The sequence below is a fragment of the Castor canadensis genome, chromosome 7 (genome assembly GCF_047511655.1).
Source record: "Castor canadensis chromosome 7, mCasCan1.hap1v2, whole genome shotgun sequence".
Taxonomy (NCBI): Eukaryota; Metazoa; Chordata; class Mammalia; order Rodentia; family Castoridae; genus Castor; species Castor canadensis.
The window spans coordinates 17,002,105-17,029,748 of NC_133392.1; the positions used below are offsets into that span (position 1 = coordinate 17,002,105).

A 27,644-nucleotide genomic window follows, 5' to 3' on the forward strand; every position below is an offset into this window, starting at 1 on the left:
AGGCACAAAGACTCAGGAGCTTGTCTGAAGTCAGACAACTATCTCGGTAAGGAACTTAAGACCTAAGGGGTCTGGTTCCAGAGCCTGTGGTCACAGTAACATGTGAACCAACCTTGCAAGTGTGCACCCTTCCTGATGGTTTGTTTCACTGAATGCAGAAGAGGCTGTTTTTGCCAACAAAATACAAGTTTAAAAAGGAAAACAAACATGCGACTTGGCAATTATGACGTCCATGAAACTAACAGCACCACACTAGCAGTTTATGCCGTTCACCTGGAGCTTGGAACCTAACACACATAGTTGCTGTACTGCATACGGGTATCAGTTTTTTCCTTCTAACAAAAATGTATAATCATGAGCATCTCAATTGCAAATTAAGAATGCACTTAGTACTACCAACTTTCAATTGTCATAATTAAAAATAGTTTTCTTAAAAAAGATAAAGCCGAAAGCTGAAAAGGTTGTGAGATTAAGTATTTTTAAAAGTAAACTCTCATAACTATCAACAAATATTAGAGGAATAGTTTCAAACAGGAATAAAGTCAACAAATGTAATACAAAAATCACCTAAATTCAGCTTTTAAAAATTCTGCATTATTTTAAGCAACTAGAACCAGCAACCTCTTGCTGGCCTGTGAATCCTCTGCAGTGTAAACAGATTGGCTTCCACAGCTTCTAAAGCTCCAGCCTCCAGGGAAAAGCAGCAAAGAGTCACCACAGGGCACAGGAAAAGGCCAATTACAGCTGGGACAGAGCAGAGGGGAAAACTCTATGCCCAGGGAAGAGCACAACCCTGCTTCTGCTAAAGACCCCGAGGGCACAAGTAGGGACTTCTGAGGGGGAAGCAGGATATTCCTAGACCAGTCATAGACACAACAACTTAGCCTCCGAGAGGAGGGACGGGGACAATGAAAACAGTTCCCATTCCCTCTTTCTTCAGTGCCTGAGTACTCATGGCCTTCCCAAGACTGAGGCTGGACCAGAACAACAAGAATAGTCCCATCACCAAGGCAAACCTGGTACAAGTAGCAAACAGCAGCAGTGTACTGGGGGAGCTTCAAGAGTGTAGAAAGAGTCACTGTGTGGCTCCATTGTGCTGGGATGACAGAGATAGAGGGCAGAGCACCAACACTTAGAAATCCTTCCAGCAGGTAGGTCATAGAGCAACAGCAGCCCAGCTAGGGGAACTGCAAAGCTACGGTGCACTGACAGTAATCAAAGTGATAGTAAAGCCCAGCCCAGTCCAACTTCTGCGTAAATTGACTTAGCCTCCCATAACAACGCCGTACTTATCTCAGCCTCTGCAGTTCTACACAAGATGACTGGCATATAATAAACACAGAGAAGACAAACATAAAAGAAAAATATACCCATTTACAAGAAACAAAAGGAATCAACAGAACCGGACTCAGAGATGACCTGCCATTTAGAATCATTGAATCCAGACTTTGAAATAACTACATATACTATGTTAAAGACTAGAGAAAAAGGTAGCCGACATACTTAAATACATGGGAAGTTTCAGCAGAGATAACCTGTAAAAAAGAGTGGAATACAAATGCTGTTTTTAAAAAAGGCAAGATATTAGAAATGAAGAATTCCTTTAAGAGGCTCAGCAGCTAAAAGACACAGCTGAGCAATAGTAACCTTGAAGATAAATCAATTAAGAATCATCAAACCAGCACAAAAGAACAAAACAAAACTGAAAGAAAAACAACACAATGTGCAAGTTGTTGGATGTAATATTGAAGAATATGATATATAGTATCCTAAGTCCCAGAAAGAAATGGGGCAGAAAAATATCTGAAGAGATAATGGCTAAGAATTTCTTAAAAATAACTGATATCGAACCACAGATTTAAGTACTCCAGGTAGGATAACTCCTAGACATATCAAACTGCTGAAAACCAAAGGTAAAGCTTGAAGACCACTAGAGGAAAAAAAACACCACACACTTTACATATAAAGGAACAAAAGAAAAAAATTAAACTTTTGTGGAAAACTATTCAAACCACAAGACAGTGCACAGTGACATCTTAAAAGTACTAAAAGAAAAAGTGTCAGTCCAGACTTACATTTTAAAATGCAAGAAAAAAAGCAAGAGAAACCATGCCAACAGACCTGAATTAAAAGAAAGCTCTATAGGCAGAAGCAGTGATTACAGACACACACTTGGGACTCGTAAGAAAGCAGACACTTTGGAAAACATTTGGCAATTAATTTCATTCCTAGGCATTTGCCAAGAGAAGTGAATACAAATGATCGCAACACACACAACTCACACACCTGTACACAAATGTTTATGGAAGCTTTACTGTATTCTTACTTGCCAGAAACCAGTAACACCTCAAATGTCTATTGGCTGTTTTGAATAATAAAAAAAAAAATAGTGGCATAGCTATACAACAAAGCACTCAACAACAAAAAAGAGCAAACTTCTGTATGTGGAACAACAGGGGTGGATCTTGAAAACATTATGTAAAAGAAGCCAGACATAAAGACTGCAGGAGGAACAGCAAGAGACCATTGCTGCAAGTGGCTAGAGTGGTGTGCTGATGGCGGGCAGACTGAGCCAGAGTCATGAGAGGACTTTTTGGGGTAATGGAAATATTCTGCATCTCAACTGTGGTAACAGTTACAGGACTATACAAATCTATCAAAATTCATAGAACTATATATCTAGTAAGGGTAAATTTTATCTTCTATAAATTATATCTCATACACCTAAGAAAAAATCTTATCAACACCAAGTCAATGGGGTAAGATAATACAAGAATCTTCTCTCAAATTTTAGATATAAAGATACAACCGTTTTGGGGTTTTTTCTTGTTTGTTTGTTTGTTTGCTGCGGTACTGGGTTTTGAATACAGGCCTTAAGCTTACCATCTGAGCTGTACCTCCAGCTGTTTATACTCAGTCAGCCTATCTATTTACGCTTCCCTCATGGCTGTGATACACAGACACACCCAGCTTTTTGTTGACTGACACAGGTCTCTTCACTTTTTGCCTGGGCTGACCTCGAAATGCAATCCTTGGATCTGCACCTTCCCAGTAGCTAGTATTACACATGTACAAATGCATAAAGTTCATTGCATAAAACTTATTCCTTCCAACATTTCTGACTGTTTTTAAAGCAAAAACTTTTATGATATTTTATAGCATATTAATGGATATCACAGGGAATATTATCTAAGCACATAAGCACCAACACTTAGATTATCAGATTGGCATACCAAATAGTTGCATTCAACCATTAAAGGTTGGATAAGAAAAGCTAAATTTTTATCTAGGGAAAATGATGATTAAAGGGCCAAAGAGTGTTAATGGGATTCAGACACATTATCGTTTCTATAAAGGATTCTAAATCAGGTAATGTCTAAAGTACCTAGACAGGCAGGGTTTTGACCTTCATGATAAAACATTTTTCAGGTTATTGTCTAGCATCAGTGGAGTCAACAGACTTGATCCACATTTTAGAAACGTGACAAAGTACCTGTTATAAAAACAACTTTTTTGTAGTTAGTAATTATTTTTAGTGCATGATGAAGGAACAAAAATGAAATTTACTTCGTAACAATTACTTTGTTATTTTATGTCTTTAGAATGATAATGGCATAGTGAAGTTAAATACACAATTACTATTTAAAATACATACACACATTTACAAATTACATATATTTAAAACAATCAGAGTCAGGTACTTTTCTTAATCTCTCATTGAAGTATGCTCTTTATTGAGCTGGGACCCTTCATCAAGTATATATTCAATTGCGGATTTGTCCTTGTTACTTTACATTCTCTTTACCCTAATCTATTTTCTTAAACTGTTTAAGTTTTAATTAAGTATGCATATGCAGAAGCACATTATACCTAAAATTTAAGTAACTAAATACCTCTGTGAAAGCTTAAGAATGGCCATTATTTGAAAACTCCATGCCTACCTCTATGATCCTATGTCCTCTTCTTTCCAGAAGGAACTACTAGTTTAAAATTTTGCTTTTTCCTTTCTCGAATATTTCTTAATTTTACCACGTCTGGGTAGATCTCTCAATGCTTATTTTGTCACAACTACTACTGAATTTTCTTTAAAAGAAATCATATTGTAGGTTTCATCTGTAACTTGGTTTTTCACACTTAAAATTCCTTCCAATATTTGTCAATGATGGTGGGTGTAGCTGTGTTGTTTATTTGCACTAGAGAGCATATATTATATACTTACTTAGACTAAATAAATATTTATATTTCAAATATGTATATATTTATATTTCAATATAAATGCTGTATTATATTTATATTACATAAGGATATCACAAAACCTACCCTAGTTTCCATGTTTCCTCCTGATAATTCTGTCCTCTCACATTCATAATTATAGAATTTCAGAAAGTCCTATAACAATTTTAAGTATTAAAGAATGCATGTCACATTATCCAACATACTTTACACATGATAAATTTGTCTCTAACTTTCCTACCAATAAATGTAACACTGGGAACAGTTATGATAGTCAAAATATCCTGAATATACATAAATAAGAACAAACCTGAATATAAATAAATAACTCGGTACTCAGGAAAAAAGTAGTTATCCGTAATACAAAGATCAGAAAATAATTTTTCCAGCAGACAATCAGAGGTTATTTATCTAATAACTAAAAATGTCAGTAAGTTCTTAAAGCAAAAAAAGTAGTAAGTCCCACAGGGCTGGGTTTTGATGAAATATATATGCATACAAGTATATCTACATGTTTATGAGTTGATACAATTTTAAGTGAATGATAGCATGCTAAAATGTAATTTAATAAGCATAATAAATATCCTATGATCCAATTTCTCCATATTCTGATAATTATAGATTAATCCAGAATTGAATTTTAGAATAATTTTTAAATGTCATTCTTAAAATGTTTTTGGGTAACACAGCACTTGGAAAATCTGATGAGAATATAAACAGTTCTCCCACATTGTAACTAGGATTTCTGAGAATACCCAGAAATTTATAGTCATTTTATAAAGCCTACCCACCAATGCCAAACTAAAAACGCTGATAACAGCATAATACTGTCACTGAAAGTCCTTCATACAGTGCTTGAAAACCACTTCTTTTAGCCAGCATTCTGTAAGGTGCTGCACTTAAAAGTGCGTTCAAGACCACTTCTCTTGCCAAGTGCCCAGAGTGAAGATATTTTCAGCTCTCACTTGAATGCAGAGCCATGATCTGCTCACCTTTCTTGAAAACTGAGCTTAATAAAGATGTGAGTCTCATGGCATATCACTCGAGGTGGAACTTGATGGAGTACTTATCAACAAAACTGGGATTTTCCCTGGAGAGCAATTTGGGTGCATTCTCAATGCAACCAGAAATTCCATGATATAAGGTAGGTTGAAAAAAAATTAGCCCAGAAAAATGTTTAAGTATGCCTTGGTCATTGAATAAATCCAACTCATTTACATTTTGTTAAGCAATGTAAATTTTTTTTTTTTTTTTTTTGCGCTACTGGGGCTTGAATTCAGGGGCCTACACCTTGAGCCACTCCACAAACCCTTTTTTTGTGAAGGACTTTTTGAGATAGGGTCTCATGAACTATTTGCCAGGGTTGGCTCTGAACTGAGATCTCCTGATCTCTGCCTCCTGAGTAGCTAGGACTACAAGCAAGAGCCACCAGCACCTGGCTAAGCAATGTAAATTTTGATCTAAGTGGTATGTTGATTTACTGTTCTCAGTTCTTCACTCATCTGTATCCATATCCTCGCCAGGCTCATCATAGGCAAAGTGTACACTGCTGTCCCACGACGTTGCACTTGGTTATGTGAGTTTTTACAGACATTTTTCTTGGGGAGGGGAGGAGGTGGGAGGTGGCCCAAACAATGTATACACATGTAAGTAAATGTAAAAACGATAAAAGAAAAAAAATTTTATTAGCATGTATTAATTGCACAGGGTGGTTTCACTGTGACATTTCCATATATGCTTATGATGGACTGTGGTTAGGTTGACCTCCACCATTATTCTCCTTCATCTCCCCCACACCTACTTAAAACGATCTCAACAGGTTTCACTGTTCTAATTTCATATAAGTATATAAAGTACACCAACCATATTCCCCCTCCCCTCACTACTACCTAGGACCTGTTTTACATTCTTGTCCTTTATTTTTTAAAAATGTGTATTCATTGTTCAAAGGGGTTTTGCCATGGTGAATATATTGAATTCTAATCAGATTAACCCCTTCTATTACTTTCACTTACCCTTTCCTCCCCACCCCATTATTCAGCAGCTTTCAGTGCATTTCACTGTGTCCTCTTCCTAACATGCAATGCATTTTGATATTGTTCCCTCTATCATTCTCATTCCTGCTCCTCCCTCCTCTTGTGACTTGTTTTAACAAGAGTAGGTAAGCAGATGTGATATGAACAAAGGCTTAAAGTGTACAATGGGACTTATCCTCTTTCAAATCTGACTTTTGTTAAGAGAATATGCCTCAGACAGCTACTGGTCACAGATGAGTACTATAAGAACCAAATCTACACCTAAGAAACCGCTTAGAACAAAGCTGAAACTGTCTCAGTCTTAATTGGTTGATAAAGTGATTATGTGAGCAAGAAATATTTAAGAGTCTTGGGAAACTTTTTTTTTTTGGTGAGACTGGAGTTTGAACCTAGGGCTTTGCACTTGCAGTGCAGGTTTTCTACCACTTGGGCCACATACCTCCAGGTCATTTTGCTCTGGTTATTTTTGGAGATGGGGAATCATGAACTATTAGACTGGATTGGCCTGGAACTGTGATCCTCTGGATCTCAGCCTCCCAAGTAGCCAGGATTACAGGTGTGAGTTACCTGTGTCCTGCTACTGGAATGACTTCTTAAGTAGTAGTACTATGGCAATTACTAACATACAGTGAGTACAAAGTGACAAGATACAAACATCAGTAACTAAATTGCTATCTGAACTATTGGGTATAAATCACGGTGGAGAGGGTTAACATATTACATGAAGAATTTTTTCCCCCTTGAGATGGCAACAGTGTAATTCTCACCTACTTTGACTATGTCACTGACAGCTATGTTTCAGACTCCCTTTCCATGTGTAAGATTTGGTAGACCAAAGGCAGGAAAGCAAGTGTGCTAAATCTGAGACGGGATTTAAAACTCTGGAGTTGTTTAGAATTGCTGATGAACTGTAATAAAGAAGGACACTGAGTTTTAATTTGTTTATTACTAATTTTAAATTCTCTACATATGATGTACATCCCCTATTGTCTGGACCTAAGATGTCCCATTTCTACTATACCACCCCCTTAGTGAGCCACAAAACACCTCATTATTGTTTAGAACACAGAATTCTCAAAATAAGTTATATGAAACACACAAGTTAAATATATTAACCAGAAATTCACCCATTTATTTTATTAATGTTAAAAGCTTTATAAAAGCTAATTACAATGAAAAAATAAGATCTCTGAATTACAACCAAATTGGCACCATAACAGATAATTATCTCAAATGTAAAGTCATTCAAATAAACTAGTACTTATTCACTGTTTAAATATATTAAGATCACATGAACCATTTCATCTCAAATTCCACTTTCAATGTATCCTACTTTTTAAATTCATTTTTCTGATTTTAGACAATAGAAAGCCATCCCAGTTGGTAAGGAGCAATGACAAGAATGCTAGTAAGAGTACTCCTGGCTTTCTTTTAGTCAGTTAATACAGGTAATAAAGATCATGAGGACAATGTAAGTCTCATTTATTATCAGTATATGTCTAACTTATTAGGGTGAAAATGTTTTTATTGCTCAAAAGCCACATATTTCAAAACTACAAATATAAAGTCTAAAAAAAAGCAGCTTCATCTTTGATTTCTCAATTTTTCAAATTAGAATAATAAATAAGAATGCTACTCAACAGTATAATCTTGAATAATTCATGAATAATCTTCTGAAGTTCTGAAACCATAATCCTTTCAATTTCAGAATACTTAGAACGACATTATAAACTGAAATTCTTTAGAGGAATATATACTTCATCTAGTCGATAAAATACAGTACGCAGTGTTATATATAACATATATTCTATTGTGTGTATTACTGCTTCCTTTGTTGTTCACAATTAGCAAACTCCAAGCCACAAATATAAATATATAAAATAACCAAGCAATATGACTAACCCAAAAGAGTATTTCAAGAATACTTTTCAAATCTTACTTTTGAAAGCGAAGTTCAATATTAAAAGCTTACATACCTGATGATCCAACAACAACATCCCAAGGGGAGCTAATGGGCTGCTGTTCCCCTTTTGCTCCACCTTCTTTATCTGTACCTTGAACTCCAATGCCAGCTACCGTGCTCACCTTCTCAGCTTCTAGATCAATCTAAAAAAATTTAATTGAAGTTTTATGCAGTGCATGTTACTTTTACTTTCGGTGTGTGAAGAATTCCAGTAAAACATATAAAGAGTATTTGCAACACAATGATTTTTTTAAAAAAAGGTTAATTATAGGGGACATGTTATTTAAGTGCATTCAATCAGTCCCTTTCATTCCCCTTACCTGTCCACTCCTCTCCAATTCCTTCCCCCACCACACCCACGAGTCTCCACCAGAACTGTGTTGACCTCATCCTAACTATATTTTAAAAGAAAATGAAAATTTAAAACCTTGCAAAATGCATGTTTCTTAAAATTGAATATATGTATTTCAAATATGCTCAGTCAGCAACTGATACACATATAACTTATTATGTACTCAGTCATCCTCATGCTAACCCAACGACAGTGACATTGGTTATTTTAAAGGAAACTGAGACACAAATTGTTAAGTAATTTTCCCAACATCTCACAGATGGGAAGGCAAGGATCTGGAATTTCAACTCAAACTTTCTACGACACTATGCTGACTCATTTCATAACCTGAAAAACTGATGTAGTCTACCGAAGAAAGTTGCTCGTTTTCATTTTCTGACACCCTCTTCCCAACATTTTACTATGGAAAAATTTCAAACTCCTGGGCTCAGCTCACCTCAGCCTCCTTACTGCCAGGGCCATAGAAACCACAGTTCCTAGACCAGCACTGTGATTTTAATTTTCTCTCTTCTCTCTCTCTATCATCTATTATCAATCAATCATACTGGGGTTTGAACTCAGGGCTTTTGTGCTTGCTAGGCAGGTACTCTACTACTTGAGCTATGTCCCCAGCCCTACATTTCCTTCTTATGATGTTGAACACATTTATACATGCTTGTGGTCATTCTTGTATCTTCTTTTGAGAAATGTGTGTTCAAATCTTTGGCCCATCTTTTTTTCATTTTTCAGTTATAGGAGTCTCTACATATCAGATATTAGTCCCTTCATATATCATTTTGTGGATTTTTGTTAATATTTCTAAAGCTTATGATATCTTTTCATTTTCTTAATGGTAAATTTTCATGCACATTAAAAAAACTTGGGGGGGGGTAGTACTGGGGTTTAAACTCAGGGCCTCACACTTGCTAGGCAGGTGCTCTGCCACTTAAGTCAAGTTCCCAGTCCTGCATCTAAAATTCTGATAGTCAAGGAGCATGGTTGTATATGCCTGTAATTCCAGTACTTGAGAGACTGAGGCAGGAGGATCTCAAGTTTGAGGATGGCTTGGGTTACACAGCGAGACCGTGTCAAAAAAATATGTAATCTAATTTATCAGTTTTTCTTTTATGGTTATTGTTGCAGTGTCCTATTTTGAGAAAGCTCTGCCTATCTGCAAATCACAAAAATATTCTCAGCTATCCTGAGAGGGTATAAAGTGACTTCTCATTGTGGTTTTGATATCTAATTCCCTGATTACTAAGAATGTCAAGCATCTCCTGTGCTTGTGGGCCATCTGTTTATCTATCTACCTTTGAGAAGTATTTTCTAAAAGCTTTATGTTTAAACTTTCACATTTCAGTCTGTGACGAATCTTACCTAGTTGTTCAAGCACCGTTTGCTGAAATGATTTTTCTTCTACATTTGAGGACTTTGATGATTTTTGAAAAACTCCAGTAACTGTATAGGTATGGGGTTGTCAAAGGTTCTTCATTCTTTTTTACTGATCTATGCCCTATCCTTATGAAAATACTATAGTCATGATAATGTAGCAATATAGGAAGTCTTCAAACAGGTAGTGTTAAGTCTTTCAACATTGTCCTTTCCCAAGATTGTCTTATATATTATAAATTCATTGTTTTACATTTCCATGTAAATTTTAGTATCCATGAAGGATTGGTCCCAGGACCTTCCTATGGATATTCAAATCCAAGGATGTACAAGTTTCTTATATAAAATGGTGTTAGCATTTGCATGCAACTTAGATACATTCTCCCATTATACTTATAATAACCTAATACAATATAAATGCTATATAAATAGTTGTTAAGCTATTTTGCTCAGAGAATAACAAGAAAATAATGTTTGTGTATGCATGATCAGTACAGATGCAATTTTTTCTCTAAATATTTTCAATTCACAGTTGAATCCACAAACATGGGACCCCGTAGATAGAAAAGGCCGAGTATACACAGGGTTTATATGTATTTTGCTAAATTTGTTCTAAATATTTTATTTTTTATTGTTGTTATAGACCAAATTTATAAATTTCAATTTCCAGTTGATTGTTACTAATATGTAATAATATATTTGATCTTTTTAATGGGCTCTATATTTTGCAACCTTCCTAAATTCACTTCTTAAAGTAGTGTTTCATTGATTTCTTATAACTTTCTATGTACATGACATGTCATTAGCAAATAAAGAGAATTATTCATTCCTCTCCTTTTCAACCTACACATCTTTTATTTCTCTTTCTTGCTTTATTAAAATGGTTAGGACTTCCAGTACAATCTTTTGCATTAAGTGAAGCCAGAGGCTTTTTGTAGATGCCCTTTACCATATTGAGGACATTCATTTCCATTTCAAGTTTGCTGAAATGGAAATTTTTTTATCATGAATATGCATGACATGGTTTCAAACATTTTTCTGAACCTAGTAAAAACAAACCTATTGTAGTTATCCTTTATTCTATTGCTATAGTAAATTACATTTATTTAAGTATGCCTATTTGCATTATTTCATTAGTGCCTACTCTGTAATTTACTAAGATTATAAAGAAAATTCATCAATTTAACCTTATTTGTATTTTTACTGAACCCAATCTGTGACAATACAATAGGCAGCTTGGGATGGGCCTTTGTAATAGTTCTTGATCACAGAAATTGATATAAAAATCAAAGAACTAATTTTACAAAAAAACACCAGGCCCAAGTGATGCTACGAGGGAGTTCTAACAAATGTTCAAAAACCACTAATTCTTATTTTAGGCAAATTATTACAAAATACAGAAAAAGAATGAAATTGATGATTTGATGAGGTTAGGGTAACCTGATTCTAAAACTAGGTGAGAAGAATATGAGAAATTACGGAGCCTTTTGTGAACATGCATTTAAAAATATTATATATAATTTTGGATAATCAAATCCAACTTGATTTTCTAAAAAATTAACTAGGTAAGATTTACCCCAGGAATAAAAAGATGACTCAACATCAAAAGAATCTATTAATATAATCCATCACATGGACAGACCAATTATTTCAATAAATGTATAAGGTTCATTTAGTAAAATAATTTTAGCAACTAGAAACAGAAATTTCCCTGATTTAGTATTCCCCAATGTTACAGCAAATATTAAATTTTAGAGAAAATTTACATACATTTCCTTTAAGATTGTGAACATGACAAGGTAACCCCTATCACGACTAATGCATAAAAGTGCTAGAAGTCTTAGACAGCAATTATAAAAGGGAAGAAGTTTAAAAATCAGAAGATTTATTTTGGAGACAATTATTTATGTAAGAAACAAGGTTTCTTTATTTATATAAAAAAACAAGTTTTTTTGCATACATGGACAAGTTGATCCTAAAATTCATACGGAACTGCAAGGGTCACATAGTGCCAAAACAATCTGGAAAAAGAGATGGGTAAGGCTTCCTTAAATACTTCCTGATTTAAAAACTTACCAAAAGCTACAGCAGTCAAAATAATGTGGTACTGGCCTAAGGGCAGACATACAGGCCAATGGAATAGATTTGAAAGTCCAGAAATAAACCCATGTATCTATGATCAATTGATTTTTAACAGGCTGCCAAGACTAATCAGTGGAGGCAAAACAGTCTTTCAAAAAACCGTTCTGGGATAACTAAATATCCACAAACGAATGTAGTGGACCCTTATTTCTCACGGTATCTAAAAATCAATTCCCAACCAATGAAAGACTTACTTACAAGGGCCCAAACTTAATAAATTTTTTGTGACCTTCGACTTGGCAATGGATTCTTAAACATGACACCAAAAATATAAGCAACAAAAGAAAACAGATAAATTACTCATCATCAAAATTTAAAACTTTTGTGCTTCCAGGCACATGATTAAGTGAGAAGGCTATCCAAAGAATGAAAGCATATTTGTAAACCACATAACCTGTTAAAGAACTTGTACCAAGAATATATAAAGAGTTCCTACAACTCAATTATAAAAAAGACAAATAACCCAATTAAAAAATAGGAAAAGAACCTGAATAGATACTTCTCAAAGGAGGAGAGACAAGTGGCCCAAAAGCACAGGAAAGATGCTTGACACTGTGAGTCATCACAGAAACGCACGTCTAAACCACAGTGAGATGCTACTGTATACCCAACAGGATGGTTACAATTAAACACAAAGGAAATAGCGAGTGATGGTGAGGATAAGAAAAACTGGAACCCACATATAATATAGAACTTCAGGAAATCTCTATTTGTTGTGATTACCCTATTAAAATGCATGAAAATTTGAAATGTAGCACTATAGTCAATCCAAAAATTCACTAAGTTCTAAAGCAGGAGCAAGGAGGACACAAGTTAAAAAGTAGAAGCATCTTGGAATGTCAGGGGCTAGTATCTTACTATTTCAATATGCTGCAAGATGTCTATGACATCCTGATGAATTAGAGAAACAACTCTCCAAAGAAAATGACTAAGAAATATTGATTTTAAAAGACTTAATAATAATAAACATTTTTTTTTTTTTGGCAGTACTAGAAGTTGAATTCAGGTCCTCAACCTTGCTAGGCAGGTGCTCTACTACTTGGGCCACTCTGCCAGCCCATGGGTTTAATTAAACAACAAATAAGAAAAATCAAAACACATTTTTCTGCACAGTATAAACCATGGAAACATTAGTCCTATGAGCAGCTCTGCTTAAAAAGGGCTTCATGGTCAAACAAGTCCGTGACTAACATTCCCAACAACGTATTAGCATATTTAAGATTCCAAGAAGACAGTCTCTATGACTTTCAAAAAAACACATCTACTTCATTAATCCACAAAGGCCTTTTTTCACATAACATCTTTATTAATAGGAACATTTTTGAAAATGCTTCATTAGACAGATGTTATTTGTTCATAAATTCATTTAATAAATATCTGTGGTACATCTTTCATAGGTCAGGCCCTATTCTAAGTGCTAGGATTTCGTCAGTAAAGAAAACATATTTCTTGTTCCCATTGAGGTTTACAAAGCAGTGCATCTTATCATATATTTTATATATGTATTTGCTTCTACAGGTGTATTAGGTGATAATAGTCACAAAGGTAAGGATAAATGTCAAAATTGGAAGATAAGAAAACAACAAAGCATCTGAAACAATGTGTTTACCCAAGGATGGATTAGAGGAACTTGGTTATTTTCCAAATAGATGGCAATTTAAAGACGAATGGATTATGTCCCAAATTGCTATTGGTAGGGAACGTTTTAAGTAACCATAAGTGGTTCTACCTACAATGAAATATGACCATCATTCATGTCATTCATGTGACTAATACAAAAAAAAAAGAAAACCTGCCAAACACCATTGTACATGTGTGTTTTAAAAAGTTCTCTAGTATAGATAATCTTTTAAATATAAATTTGTACATGAGTAGAAAACTTCTGAAAAAATACAGAGACCATGGTTGGTTATCTCTGCAAAGATGGAATTGATGACCAGGGAACATTTTTATCTTTATGTATTAATTAGCTTTTTGAAAACATATAACTCCTAATGAGATGAAATTGACGAATTTTAAGATGAATTGACTATTAAGTATTTCCAGCCAAAGCATAAGAGCTGAAGGGAGGCAGGAGTGGTATGCTTTTTTTTCTAGGTTTGAGAAAATTTAACTGGAAAGGACAAAGAATCACTGTGTAAATTAGGGATTAGGAAAATACCTCAAATGAGGGAAGAGCTTTTGGATAATTAGGAACATGACTTTAAAACAAAGGACAAAAAAGAATGGGTTTTTTCTTCTGTGGCAACTATACACTGACACACAGAAAAACAAGGTATTAAGAATAAAACTAAAACAAGTACCCCTACAAGAGGCTGAATAAGGATGCTCTGATGTGTTTAAGTGTTACCTTTAACTTCAAGTATTTAACACATCAAGTATATATCAGATTTTTTTGACTGGAGTATTAAAAGTTTAATTTCCAATGGAAAATTACCTTTCTTATGAGGTGGTTTTCAGTGTCTGCAACATATATGGTATTATTCACCATGGCTACACCCTGTGGAGAGTTAAAAGATGATTCTGAAAATATTCCATCTTTTTTTCCAGGCTTAGGTCCTAAAAGACAAGAAAGTCATGAGATAAAATATTCTCATTAGAAAAGGGACTTTAAGGTAAACCCTCCCCCAAAATAAAAATAAAATTTGTATTTAATGCTGGAATTTTAAAGTTAAGTAAAATTGATACTTCTACCTCAAAACTAAAACATTTCCCAAAGTATCAATTTTTGTCCGAGAGTGCATTTTGGTAATGCACTGGTTATAGTACAACAGTTACTAGTGCACTTCAATAGCACATATCAGAAAGTTTTGTTGTTGTTGTTTGCGGTACTGGGTTTGAACTCAGGGCCTACATCTTGAGCCTCTCCACCAGACCTTTTATATGATGGGTGTTTTTCAAGACAGGGTCTCTCAAACTATTTGCACGGGCTGGCTTTGAACCACAATCCTTCTGATCTCTATCTCCTGATTAGCTAGGATTACAGGTGTGAGCCACCAGCACCCAGCAGAAGAAAGTATTTTTAAAAGCACTTTAATTACCTGTTACTTAAGACTAGAAATTTTAAAACAATTTTAATCTTTCAACATCTAGATGAATAATTTAACAATTTTGGAAGATAAGCTTCTTCGATAAAGAAATGAAAATTATGTACTTTTTTTCCTTAGGTAAATAAACATGCTTAAAAATGTTGCAAATAACCCTAGATCCTGACAGCCACCCAAGCATTTCTTGAGTCAAGAACCCCAGGTAGGCTAGAGGTGTAGTCCAGTGGTGGAACACTTGCCTAGCATGCCCGGGGCGTGCGTTCAATCCTCAGTTCACTTCCCACAAAAACAAAAAGAAACAAAATAGGGTAATACTCCTTCCTATCTACCATTTCTCTCTGCCATAAAGCCCTACAATAGCTTATATATACTTTAAGAGAGAGAGTGATTTTGGTCTACTGGCTATGTCCCAACTTTCAACATGCAGAGTTTCAAGGGTAGAGATTATGGCACAATAAAAGACAACTGTTATTTCTGTGACCCAGGGAAAGCTATCCAAAGCCTCCAGTCAGCAGTCACAAACTGGTATTTCTGCAAAATCCCACTGTCCTAGTATCAGTGAGAGAGGTAGCACATTATAGTCTCTAGGAAATGACCCAAGAGCCCAACAGGACTCAATTTACATCCCAGCTCCTCTGCTTCCTAGGTGATGGAATGAGCAAGTTCTTCATGTCTTTGTTTTCCTTCTACAAAATAGATTAATAGTATTTAACTCAGAGAATTATGAATGCTTAAAATAATACCAGGCACATACTGCTTGCTATTTTTATTAACACTGTTTTACTATTGTTGATTTTAAGAGTTCCCTGAAAAAAAAGGGGTATAGGGTGCGGGGGGAGTTCTGTGGCCACTTTAGATTGGAAATATTGTGTACTGATACTCCCTTCTGTATATGCCTGAGGCACATTAGCAGAGTAAAAGATCTAAGGAGTCCAATGACACCACCCACCACCAAAAAAAATTGTTAAATCACATTATATCAGTATTTCCTGAGTGTATGTGATCAGAGAATTCCTTTTTAAAAACTAAGAAGCAACTACTAATATACTAAGAGATAACAGTATTCTTAGAAACACGTTTGAAAAGTATAGCTTGCTGGTGGTTTTTGTTAACAGAAGAATATTCACCTATACTATTTTGAAAACTTTAAAATCATTTAAATTTAAGCTATCACAAAAAACATTTTTGGGTAACAATCTCAAAGCTGCCTGTCATAGCTGAAAATACCCAGTAGCTAAAATAAAACAAGTATCACAAAAACACAACTTATACTCTAATAAAAACAACAATCAAGGAACACAAATAATTCAAGAGGTAAGGCTTACTAGGAAGAACATGATAGTTTAGGAGTGTTTCACTTTTTTTGTACTGAAATTCAGATATTCCTACTTTATGTAGCATACATGTGTTACTAAAGCAGGATCTATGCTAAAGCAAATAAATGAATTACTTTTTGACTGATATGTTGTAACTTGTTACAGTTACTTGTTATGTATCAGTTGGTTTGGATAAGCAAGATTAATAGGAATGTACCTAAGAGACTTTATTATTTATGTAGCTGTAAATGAGAGGAATTTTTTTTTTTAATCTAGGGCCAGGGAGATATGGATTAAAACAATCTATGCTTGCATGATACTACTTTGCTATACTCAAAGGGAATGGATCCAGAAATAGGCTTACATTCTTAGGAAAGAAAGGAGAGAAAAGTAAAATTACGTGCAAATTGGAGTTTATTTATTTTATAATCTAAGTATCAAGTTTCTAGGGCAACTGTCCTGATCTTGAAAAATACATGACTATATTTTGTAGAAAAATAAAATATAATCCTTCAACTTAAAATATCAGACATTCAGGGGTTGGGAACATGGCTGAAGTGGTAGAGAACACACCTAACAAGAGCAAGGACCTAAGGTCAAACCCCAGTACTGCCAAAAAGCAAATACAACCAGAAATACAAAACATATGTATTTTATTAAGACAGTAAGTATGGTTAATTTTTTAGAAAACAAGAGATATCAATGATTAAGCTACATAACTTAGTCACTCCCTTCTTTGGACATGGAGCTTTTAGGCAATTTTATTTGTTTTCTAAAAAGTAAAGAGAGGCTAGTTCAGATACTACGTATTTAATAACAAAATAATTTTGTAATGAAGTTACAAGTTAATTCATGTCACCTTTCTATATTTACTTGAACTACTTTTATAATTGCAAAACACATTTTTAGCATAATTAGAAGCAAACTTTACCTCCAATACTGTGTTGAATGTGTCCGCTCTTCGAAATGACCAAAATTCTATGGTGTCCGGTATCTGCTACTACCAGTCTATTAGCAGCATGGTCTACTGTTACTTTGCCAGGAAACAGCAATGGTGAAGATGGCAAAGTATCCTTATAGAGTTTGATACCGATCTTATTATCTCTGATCTGTCCCCTGTCTTTATAATACTTTAAAGCTGTTGAAGTATATAAAAATAATTTATCTTTGTGCCCCTCTCCCATCAGAGAAAACAGCATGTTTCCACGGGGTCCAAGAATGACCAGAGTTGGCCAGCAGGAAACTTCTAGTTCTTGCCAAAGAATGGCATCTGCATCGTTAACCACAGGGTGGGTGATATTGTATCGGAGAACAGCACTCTTAATGTTGTCCAGGACTTTTTCATTTGGAAACTTAGCTGAGTGAACACCAACAATCAGAAGACCATCTGAAAGGGGAAAAGTATATGTTAAACATTATGAAATATTAAGTGACATTAGTCACACAAAAAAACTTGAGTCATTAATAAATGTAAACAGTCATAGATTTAAAAAAAATAGAACTACATTATTATTTTCAACCATTTAAACACACGTTAAAAATAAATGTAAATCTCATAATAATCTTATTTTCTAGATAAAAACACATGATCAAATTCATGTACTACTGCAGGATTAGAACTCTTTATGACCACCAGCTAGACAAAGCTATTAAAAAGTATCATCTAGGGTCTGGGGATGTAGCTCAGAGGTAGAGCACTTGCCCAGCACATGCAAGGCCCTTGGTTCAATTCCACGCACTACTCTCCCACACAAAAGTCTACTATCTAATGAAGATGTTGAGATGTTGAAACATTCTTCAACCTAATATAGGCCCCTTTGAAATTCAGAGTGATTATGACTACTTTTTTAAGTATCTATTGTCATATTATTCTCTTAAATTTATATATACATAACTTTACATTACATAGTAACAGAATGAATATAAGCGAAATATTACCAGAAGTTTTCAATTTATTTAAAATAATTTATAAAATTCTTAGAACAAACCTTCTTGTAGACAGCAGAACTACTGAGAACTAAAAATAACGTATTTCTTTTACCTAATCAATGTATTATTTAGGGAAGTTAGTACAGGAGGGAGGAAAAACAAGAAGTGTTAGGCTGGATACAGAGAAAAACTCAATACAAGTCTCCAAACACATCCACCAAAAACTACTCAAATCAGCATGAAGAACAAATAAAATTACACAAATCAGAGGTATAATTCCCCACAGTTCTATTATATCTTCAAACCAAAACAAAAGCATATAATATACCAGTGTTTGAGGACTAAGAAAAAGTAAACAAAAGCAGGTAGAGCTGGGTTCTAGTGGTTCATGCCTATAAACCCTAGCTACCTGGGAGGCTGAGATGGGGAAGACTGTGGTTTGAGGCCAGCCTTGGCCAATAGTTCATGAGACCCCCATCTCCACAATAACCAGAGCAAGAACCAGAGGCATGACTTGAGCATGAAGCTCTGAGTTCAAACTGCAGTCCTACCTTCCCCCCACCAAAAAAAAAGCACCTAGTTTATAGAAGGTAGGGTTCCAGTTTTATGCCTCTCATTCCTAACCCAGAGAGAGACCCTAGTTCTGCAGCCATATGGGTAGCTAAGAATCCAACGAAAAAACACATTGCATTTCTGGCTCAAGGAACCAGAAACGTTGGAGAGTGGGGGGAACTGTGAGGGGAGGCAAACTGGAGAAGGTGACTCCCTGTTGCTGGGAACAAATACTCAACCTCTAAAACTACACATATGTGACACAGACTCAATAAAGTGTAGCAAATTCTTAAAGAACTGAAAACTGAATTGCTGAGTTGGCACGAGAGAGAGCTGACAGAAGACGAGTATAATTCATAACAAAGCACATGTGTACATCAGCAAAGTCTTTAAAACAGCTGTAACTACATTCCATGAGGTAAAGACAAAAACCACATGAATGGAAACATAAGGAATAGAAACTAGGGGAAAAAAAACCTAAATAAACCCTGAAAATATTTATTTGAAATAAATTCACTGAAAGAGCTCAGTGGCAAAAAGGTAATGAGGATAAAGTTAATGAACCTGAAGGTAGCTCAGCAGAAATAGCCCAATTGTAAGGACATAGGAAAGAATAAAAATGAACACAACCTCTGGGAGATATGTAACAGTTTTGAGGATCTAAAGTGTAAATGGAATCCCAGAAGGAAAGGAGAAAGAGAATGGAGCAGAACAAATATTTAAACAATGTCCAAACTTCCAAAATTTGGTTAAAGACATATATTTACAAAATTCAATGTTAACACATGCCAAATGGGACCCAAATTAAAAGAAAACCATGTATAGACATATCATTAAAAAATACTTAAAACAAGAGTAAACACACACACAAGATATAGAAAAGATATGGAGAGGAGTGGCAGCTGAGGACTTGTGGGAGATGTGGGGGAGAGAGTAGAGCGGGAGAGCAGGAAGGACTATATGCTGATTACTTTGGCCAAGCTACTTGCCCTCTATATCAGTTTTTTCATTTGTAAAATTAGGAAAATAATCAGTAACTGCCTCTTAGGTAGGGTGGATTAAAAGAAATAATCTGTGTAAGGCATTTAGCATAGTGCTTCACATATAGGAAAATGTCAACAAATTTTAGCATTATTATTTTTGAAGTTTTAAGTGTACAGGTAACCAAATAAAACAATACAAATTTCTATAAATATCAAAAGAAATTAGTAAAAAACAGCAAAGAAAACATATGTTGAGATACACAACCAATGTAACCTAATACACATAATAATTCGTTACTTATACTTGTATGAATAAATATGAATGAGCTTAACTCATTTTTTTTTTTTGGTGGCACTAGGGTTTGAACCCAAGGCCTCATGCTTGCTAAGCAGGCACTCCACCAGAGTCACACACTCAGCCCTAACTCATCTATGAAAAGGATTTGTACATCCTCTATATAATAAGACACATCTAAAACAAGTGAAATCAGAAAGGCAAATAAAGGGATAGCAATGGAACAGCAGGCAAATGAATACAAGGGAACACATGCATTCCAAGTCTCCTCCCTGGGCAAGGTTAGTGTTTTGATCCACAACAAAGGGCACCTGCTAATCACATCATTAAAAAGACTGGAAGCCTACATAGGTTCAGGTTTACATTCTGGTTTGTCATTGCACATTCCTGCTTCATATCCACCTTTTCTTTTCAACTGCCTGAACCTACCACCTTCAAGCTGAGGTACTAGGCACAGAAGAAACAGCTTCATGTAGTCTAGTCAGACAGCTCCACAACTGCCTATATAATGAGACTCTTACTATTTTTCAATACTCCCAGTGGCTCTGTTTTTCAGATCAAACTATGATGAATAGTTTGATCAAACCCCTACATCCTTGTTTTGGTCTTAGCATACAACTATATGTATGAAATCTTCATCCACTTATGGGCAGTTTTTCTACTCACCCTGAGTTAGAATGGGCACATGAGCACAGCATTCTTGGAGTTCCTTTTTATAGTCTTGATTGATGCTTGAAGTAAGAGGTTTACACTCATTAAGATTCTTGAAATGTGGGCTGGGGACATGGTTCAAGTGGTAGAGCACCTGCCTAGCAATCATAAGGCCCTGAGTTCAAACCCCAGTACAGAAAAAAATCCTGAAATGTTGTTCTACTGTTTTCTCCTTGCTTTATATGTTACAGTGACAAGTCTGATCAGTCTCATCCACTTGCCTTTGCAAGTTATCTTTCTCTCTGGAGGTCTTAAGGACTTTATTCCTCTTTAAAGTGTAACAGTTTTATTTGGATTCATTTTCCCTGGTACCAGTAGACCCTTTCAATATGCGGATTCAAGTTTCTTTAATTTCTGCTAAATTTTTTTGGATTCTAATTTCAGATATTAGTTTTGGTGGTTGTTTTGACATTGGGGATCTCCAAGTAGTCCTGTGTTGGACCTCCTTTGCCTGTTTTCACATGTAATTATTTCCTCCCTATACCTTTCAACTTCTTTGTATAGCTCACTTTCATTCTTTTTTTTTAAATTTTCATTCTTTAGGTTATTTTTCCCTTATATGAATGTATTGTTCCTTGGCATCTTGCAATTTAGTTTTAATTCTGAATTTTGTCTTCTATTTCCTGAGTTCAATGAACACCAATTTCTTTCCTTTTCTGTCCATTTCTTAGTTTTAACATTTCTGACTCAAGTTGCTTATTATTATTCCTGAATGCTGTGAGGACATATAATCCAGTAAGAAGCACTGTGTTACATTTTGTCAATTCTGTGACTATTCAAGTGAAAATCCTCATATGCAGTTTACAGCAGTTTTATGCAGAAGTGATCCTCTTTTATTCCTCCTCATTCTGTAGACAGGGTTCCTAGTTTGAGAGCGCCCTCTTCTGATAGTTCCTTTTCCTGTGCAGTTTCACTGATGGATTGTATCCTTGGAAGGAGAAGTTGTTGGTATGTCTTTCTCTTCTGTTTCTGCTGGGTCCTAAACATTCTCCTTCTTCTTTCCTTCTCTCCCTTCACGGGCCCATCTCCAAGGGAAACCACAGCTTGTCTACGGTTGATTTTCTCCCAAAACCAGTGCTTCTCTGAGGCTTTCATTCTTAGTCCTTATGTTTGAAGAGCTGATGATATGATCTAAATCTGTGCTGAGTACTTTGTACTATGATGTTTCTTTTTCTGGGAGTAATGGGGTTATTCTGTTTGTGCTTTGCTTAAGTTCTTGGAACTATTCTCCTTTTTCTCTTGGAGTCTGTTAAATCTCCTCTGTTCCTGTTCTCAGCACCCACAGGCTTGTGGCAGCAGGACCTTTAATTGGAATTTAGTTTATTTCTCAACTTACATGTGATGTAAATGCCATGCCATAATAGTCTCTGTCTCCTACTATTGTGAAATGCAAGGTCAAGTGTGGTTTTATTTTCCCTCCCCATTTGGACAGGGTGAGTGTAGAGATACAAAATTATGCAGTCACCATTTTCATTCAAACCTGGAAGTAGCACAGATACTTTTTTTTGTGTGTGTGATGCTAGGGCTTGAACTCAGGACCTACACCTTGAGCCACTCCACCAGCCCTTTTTTGAGGAGGTTTTTGTTTTGAGACAGGGTCCTGTGGAACTATGCCCAGGCTGGCTTCAAACCACAATCCTCCTGATCTCTGCCTCCTGAGTAGCTAGGATTACAGGCGTGAGCCACTGGCGCCAGCTCATCATTTTTTTTTTTTAAACATTGTTTTTACCATTTATATAGGAAAAATTTTTTCCTATATACATTGAAAATTGATTAAATAAATGTAACTAAAACCAGCCTTTTACTTAATGGAGAAACAGAAGTATTTCCAATAAGAGACAAACAAGGCAAAGATGCCTGCTATCTCCACTGGTATCTGACAGTGAGTTGGGGTGGTGGGGTGGGAGTTAGCAAACATAATTACACAAGAAACATAAGAATTGGATTTTTCTATATGCAGATAATATAATAGTATATCAGGGCTGATGAAGAAGTTCAAGTGGTAGAGCACCTGCCTAGTTAGTGCAAGGCCTTGAGTTTAACACCCAGCACTGCCAGGAAAATTATAGTATATCAGGGAAATCCTAGAAAAACAACTAAAAAAACTAAGTCAAAAAGAAGACTGAAGAAGTAGCAGAATACAAAATTAACACACAGAAACAGAAAGCCTTTATATGTCCAAATAATAACCAACCAACAATATGAGAGGAGAAAAAAAACCACGTACAATAAATAGCTATATTAGACATATGAAAAGATGGTCAACCCCTCTCTACCACATAATTTAAAATTATACCAAGATACCATTTCTTACCTACTAGGTTGGTAAAAATTAAAACATATGTCAAAACATTTTATTGGAGTAATAGCGGGGAAAGTGGTGGACACACACACACATACACACACTGCTAGCAGGAATATAAATTGGCAAAACCTCCTTGGTGGGAAATTTGACAATTCCTGACAAAACTCCATATGCATTTAACTTTAACCAAACAATGTCACTTTTAGGAATTTGCCTTACCACCAACTATACAAAACACCATATATAACATATATAAATAAGATTATTTATTGTAACTGCTAACTATTGGAAACAGTTTAAATTACAGTCAAGATATAGGAGAGTGGCTGAATAAATTATAGTCTACGATTTTAAGCAGCTACTTTAAAAAGATGACTTCTCTATGAATTGATACAGAATGGTTTCCAGAACCATAACATGAAAAAAGCAAAGTATATGACAATGCCTAAAGTATGTCACCTTTTACTAAAAAGAGAAAGGAAAAAAAAAAAGTATGGGCTAAAAATGGTAATGCGGGCACAGGTAGGAGTGGGTAGATGAAATGAACAAGCCTTTCTGTTGAGTCCTCACTTTGAAGACCAAATGGAATACAAACAGGAAAAAACAGATCCATCTGTACTTCAAATGAATAACCTAACTTCCTGGGAGGCAGGAGCAGCTAGTTCACATAATTTTTTAATTGAAAGGGACTAAAAGCAAAAATACTTCAGTAACTACAAGTTTCTGAACACCATTCCCACTAGAAGGGATCAGAGCTCTTAAAGAAGTGGCTGATTCAGAGATGAAGCTGGGAAAACACAAGATGAATATGGAAATATTTTGTTGTGATAAGAAGTGCCCCCAAAATGGTAAGGGCAAAAGAACACAGGAGACAGACTAAAAGGGATCCCATTTGTCAGATCTGGGATAATTTGAACATCAAAATAAACAATGACAATAATGAGTTATACCAACTGAATTAAATAAGAATCAATGAATTAAGTACATATATATTTATATTACAAATTTGTAATATTTACCATAAAACAAAATACCATGATATATCACATATATTTCCCTTCTAAACAATATATTCTACTATTTTCTTGAATAAGTGTTAACAAGGTAAAGAGAATGCTGAAGGAGATTCCAGGGAGAGAAATCTGGCACATGCAAAGAGGATGCATGAAACATAGAAGAAGTGACAGAGAGAACAAAGGGGGAGCACAGGACAGATGAGAATAAATATGCAGACAGTCAGCCTTGAAAGTCATGGTTAGGATTTAGATCTTCACTCTAAGAGCAATGGAAGTCATCTGGAGAAAAGTCAGAACCTTCCCAAACCTGTCATTTCTTTAGTGCTTCCTGTTACTGAATGGCACCACCATCCATTCAGTTAAAAAGCAAAAACTTACCTAGAATACCTATGTAATAACCAATCAGCCAGGCCTTATCACCATATTTAATCCACAACCAAACCCTATTGACCTTATCACCTGCAACTAGTTTCAAGCTACTATCATGACTCACAGGAAACATACAGGGCAGAGTGTAATCACAGGCCATGTCATATTAAATGAAGGACTGAGAACATTTCAGGCACACTTGAAGACACTCCGAGATTTAACAAGCAAGCATGACTTTATTAGACAAAACAGATGAAAAGATCATTCCAGGCACTGAGGACACTATGGGCCACAGTATTAAAAAGCAAGAGGAATATGGATGAACTGAGGAAAAGCCAGGGAGATTAGAACAGACTGAGGGAGGAGGAAAGAGTGAGTAGAAGATGCTAGAGACTAGGATTTTTGCTCTTATACTAAAAGCAGTGGAAGCACTAAAGGATCAAAATTACTGAATGCTAAATTGAAGCAGACACCAGAAGCAGATTTGAAAGACAATAAAAAATTGAAATCAGTCTACTGCCTAGATTCAAAACCCTAAAAATGTGCCACATATTGACCAATATTTTATAAGGTCTTAACTACTTAAAAAAAAACAACACAGAATAATAAAGTGCTCAAAAGAAAATATAGTGTATGTAGAAGAGTTAACACACAGGCCTGACTGCCTGAAAGGACTGCCTCTAAGGTGGCTCTTGCCTGCATCTTAAGGTATGTAAATTTTGGGAGGATTTTCACCATTCCCAGAACTCTAGGAGTAGCTCACCTGTGCCTAACTATTTGTATACATCATGGGATTTATACCAAACACCTGCTTTCCTTCTGGGAGTCTGGAACATAGTCAAGAAGCTGTCCATGTGACCACCATGTTACAACTCCTTGCTAGGAGAATTAAATGTGATTTCACTGAGGGAGGACTCTGGAATCTTGTATCTGGTCTCCCATAGACATAACCCCACATATCTTTGCCTTTCCTGATTTTGCTTTGTGTTTTTTCACTGTAATACATTAGAGCCATGAGTATAACTAAATACTGCATCTTGAGTCCTTCCAATTGAATTACTCAACAAGGATGATCTGGAAAGTGATACCAAGTGAAATTCTGTATTAACTCATTTAAAAGTTTAGTTTCACTATAAAATTAGGTGTATTCTTTTAATTTTTAATAAAAGTATAAAATGGAAAAAAGCATATAGTATAAGACAAGAATACTACCATTTACTCAATAGTAACATAATGTCTAGGTTTTTAAAAATATGATTCAGTTATACACTAACATACATCCAGCAATCGCATGCTAAAATATACAAAATTTTCCTAATAAATGTTTTCTTATAAAACAATTTTGGTACTCTAAATGACATACCATTAATATATACAGCACAAACAAGTTTAAAAACCTAGAAACTCTCAAGTAGAAAAGGGAAAAGAAGTCACCGAGAGACTTGGCAGTTTAATGTAAGTATGTGCTGAATATTTACACATAACAACCTAAAGGCACAGACATGGACTTTAAACATCAGATGAACTGTTTACTTTTTGCTTTAAAATTCTTCAGCACTGTACTTTTCTCATATGCTATTATGCAAGTGATACTGGTCACTACTGCAAACCACAGGTTAAAAGCTGTTTCACAGAGTAGAATGGGTTTTATTGAGCTTCCTTCTAGAGGTTTTGAGTAAAAAGGCAATTCCTCATCCAGCTGAGCAATTTTGGCTTACTGATAAAATGAACTGAATATTCCATAGAATTTAAAATACATTTCAAATGTAAGAACATAAATAGCACTGTGCTGATACGTTCAAAAGCAGTAACAGGAGACATTTAGCTGCAAGAAAGCAAATTTCATTTGGTGACAGCTTACTGAACTTTTATGTGATAATCTCTAGGTGTGTCTTCTTTTGCTAATATAAATTGACCTATCTTTGACAATGTAAAAATCTTTTAAATTAATAGGATTTTTACACAGTAGCATATTATTGCAATAATGTTTATTTTTTTAATTGTTGTACTGGGGGGTACACTGTGGCATTTACCAAAGCTTTTACAATATATCACACTTGAGTGATATTTCTTTGAAATTATAATGCTGAGATGACTTCCCAAAATATTTTTTCAATACTTAAAAATTTATTCCACAAACAATATTCTAACTACCAAATACAGAAAAACAAATCAGTCCATCAGTTTCTTTTATCACTCTAATGAAATGAGCTATTTGGATAACAAACCACTCCATGGTATGCTAGTAAATAGCTCTTTGATCTGAGAAAGGGATCAAAAAACAAATTTTAAAAATTCCACGATTCATAGCATGTTTTTTAAAAATTTTAATTCATTTATTTACATGTGCATACATTGTTTGGGACATTTCTCCTCCCCCTTCCCCCCTCGCTTCCAGGCAGAACCTGTTCTGCCCTTATCGCTAATTTTGTTGAAGAGAAGACATAAGCATAATAAGAAAGATAAAGCATTTTTGCTAGTTGAGGTAAGGATAACTATACAGAGAGATTCCTAGCATTGCTTCCATGTACTAATGTGTTACAACCCAAGTTGATTCACCTCTAACTGACCTTTTCATTAGGATTCATAGCATTTTTTTAACATTCATTCTGTAAATACTACCACTATGGCCAATTTTAAGGCTGGCTCATAAGAATTCCTACATATTTAACAAATGGCTGTCAACTAGCTTGCAAGACTCTCCAGCAACGCACCTATGATACCCCTCCCACGGAAGCACAAATTTGCCTGTATAATACTCATTTTAAAATTAGGGGTTACGGTGCTGTTACTGTGCTCTTACAAGTTTTTCCCTCCCATAAAACTTACTATCTTAACTACTGTTAAGTGTACAGTTCAAAGTATTAAATACACTCACATTGCTGTGCAACCATCACCACCATTCATTTCCAGAATGCTTTTTGTCTTGAAACTGTACTCATTCAACAGTAACTCCTCATTCCCTACTCCCTGCAGCAATACTGTTCTACCTTCTGTCTCTTACGATTTTGACTATTCCAAGTACCT

The 27,644-nt window shown here is 35.2% G+C and overlaps 1 protein-coding gene across 1 annotated transcript in view; it reads right to left on the minus strand.

Annotated features, from left to right (window-relative positions):
* Positions 1–27,644, minus strand: part of Nhlrc2 (NHL repeat containing 2) — a 59,649-nt gene that overhangs the window by 21,794 nt on the left and 10,211 nt on the right. Inside the window, exons 3-5 of the mRNA XM_020186452.2 lie at positions 17,389–17,844; positions 14,532–14,653; positions 8,246–8,375 (exon numbers count right to left, since the gene is read on the minus strand). Coding sequence (XP_020042041.1) covers positions 8,246–8,375; positions 14,532–14,653; positions 17,389–17,844 — 708 coding nt within the window. The remainder of the gene's footprint in view (positions 1–8,245; positions 8,376–14,531; positions 14,654–17,388; positions 17,845–27,644) is intronic.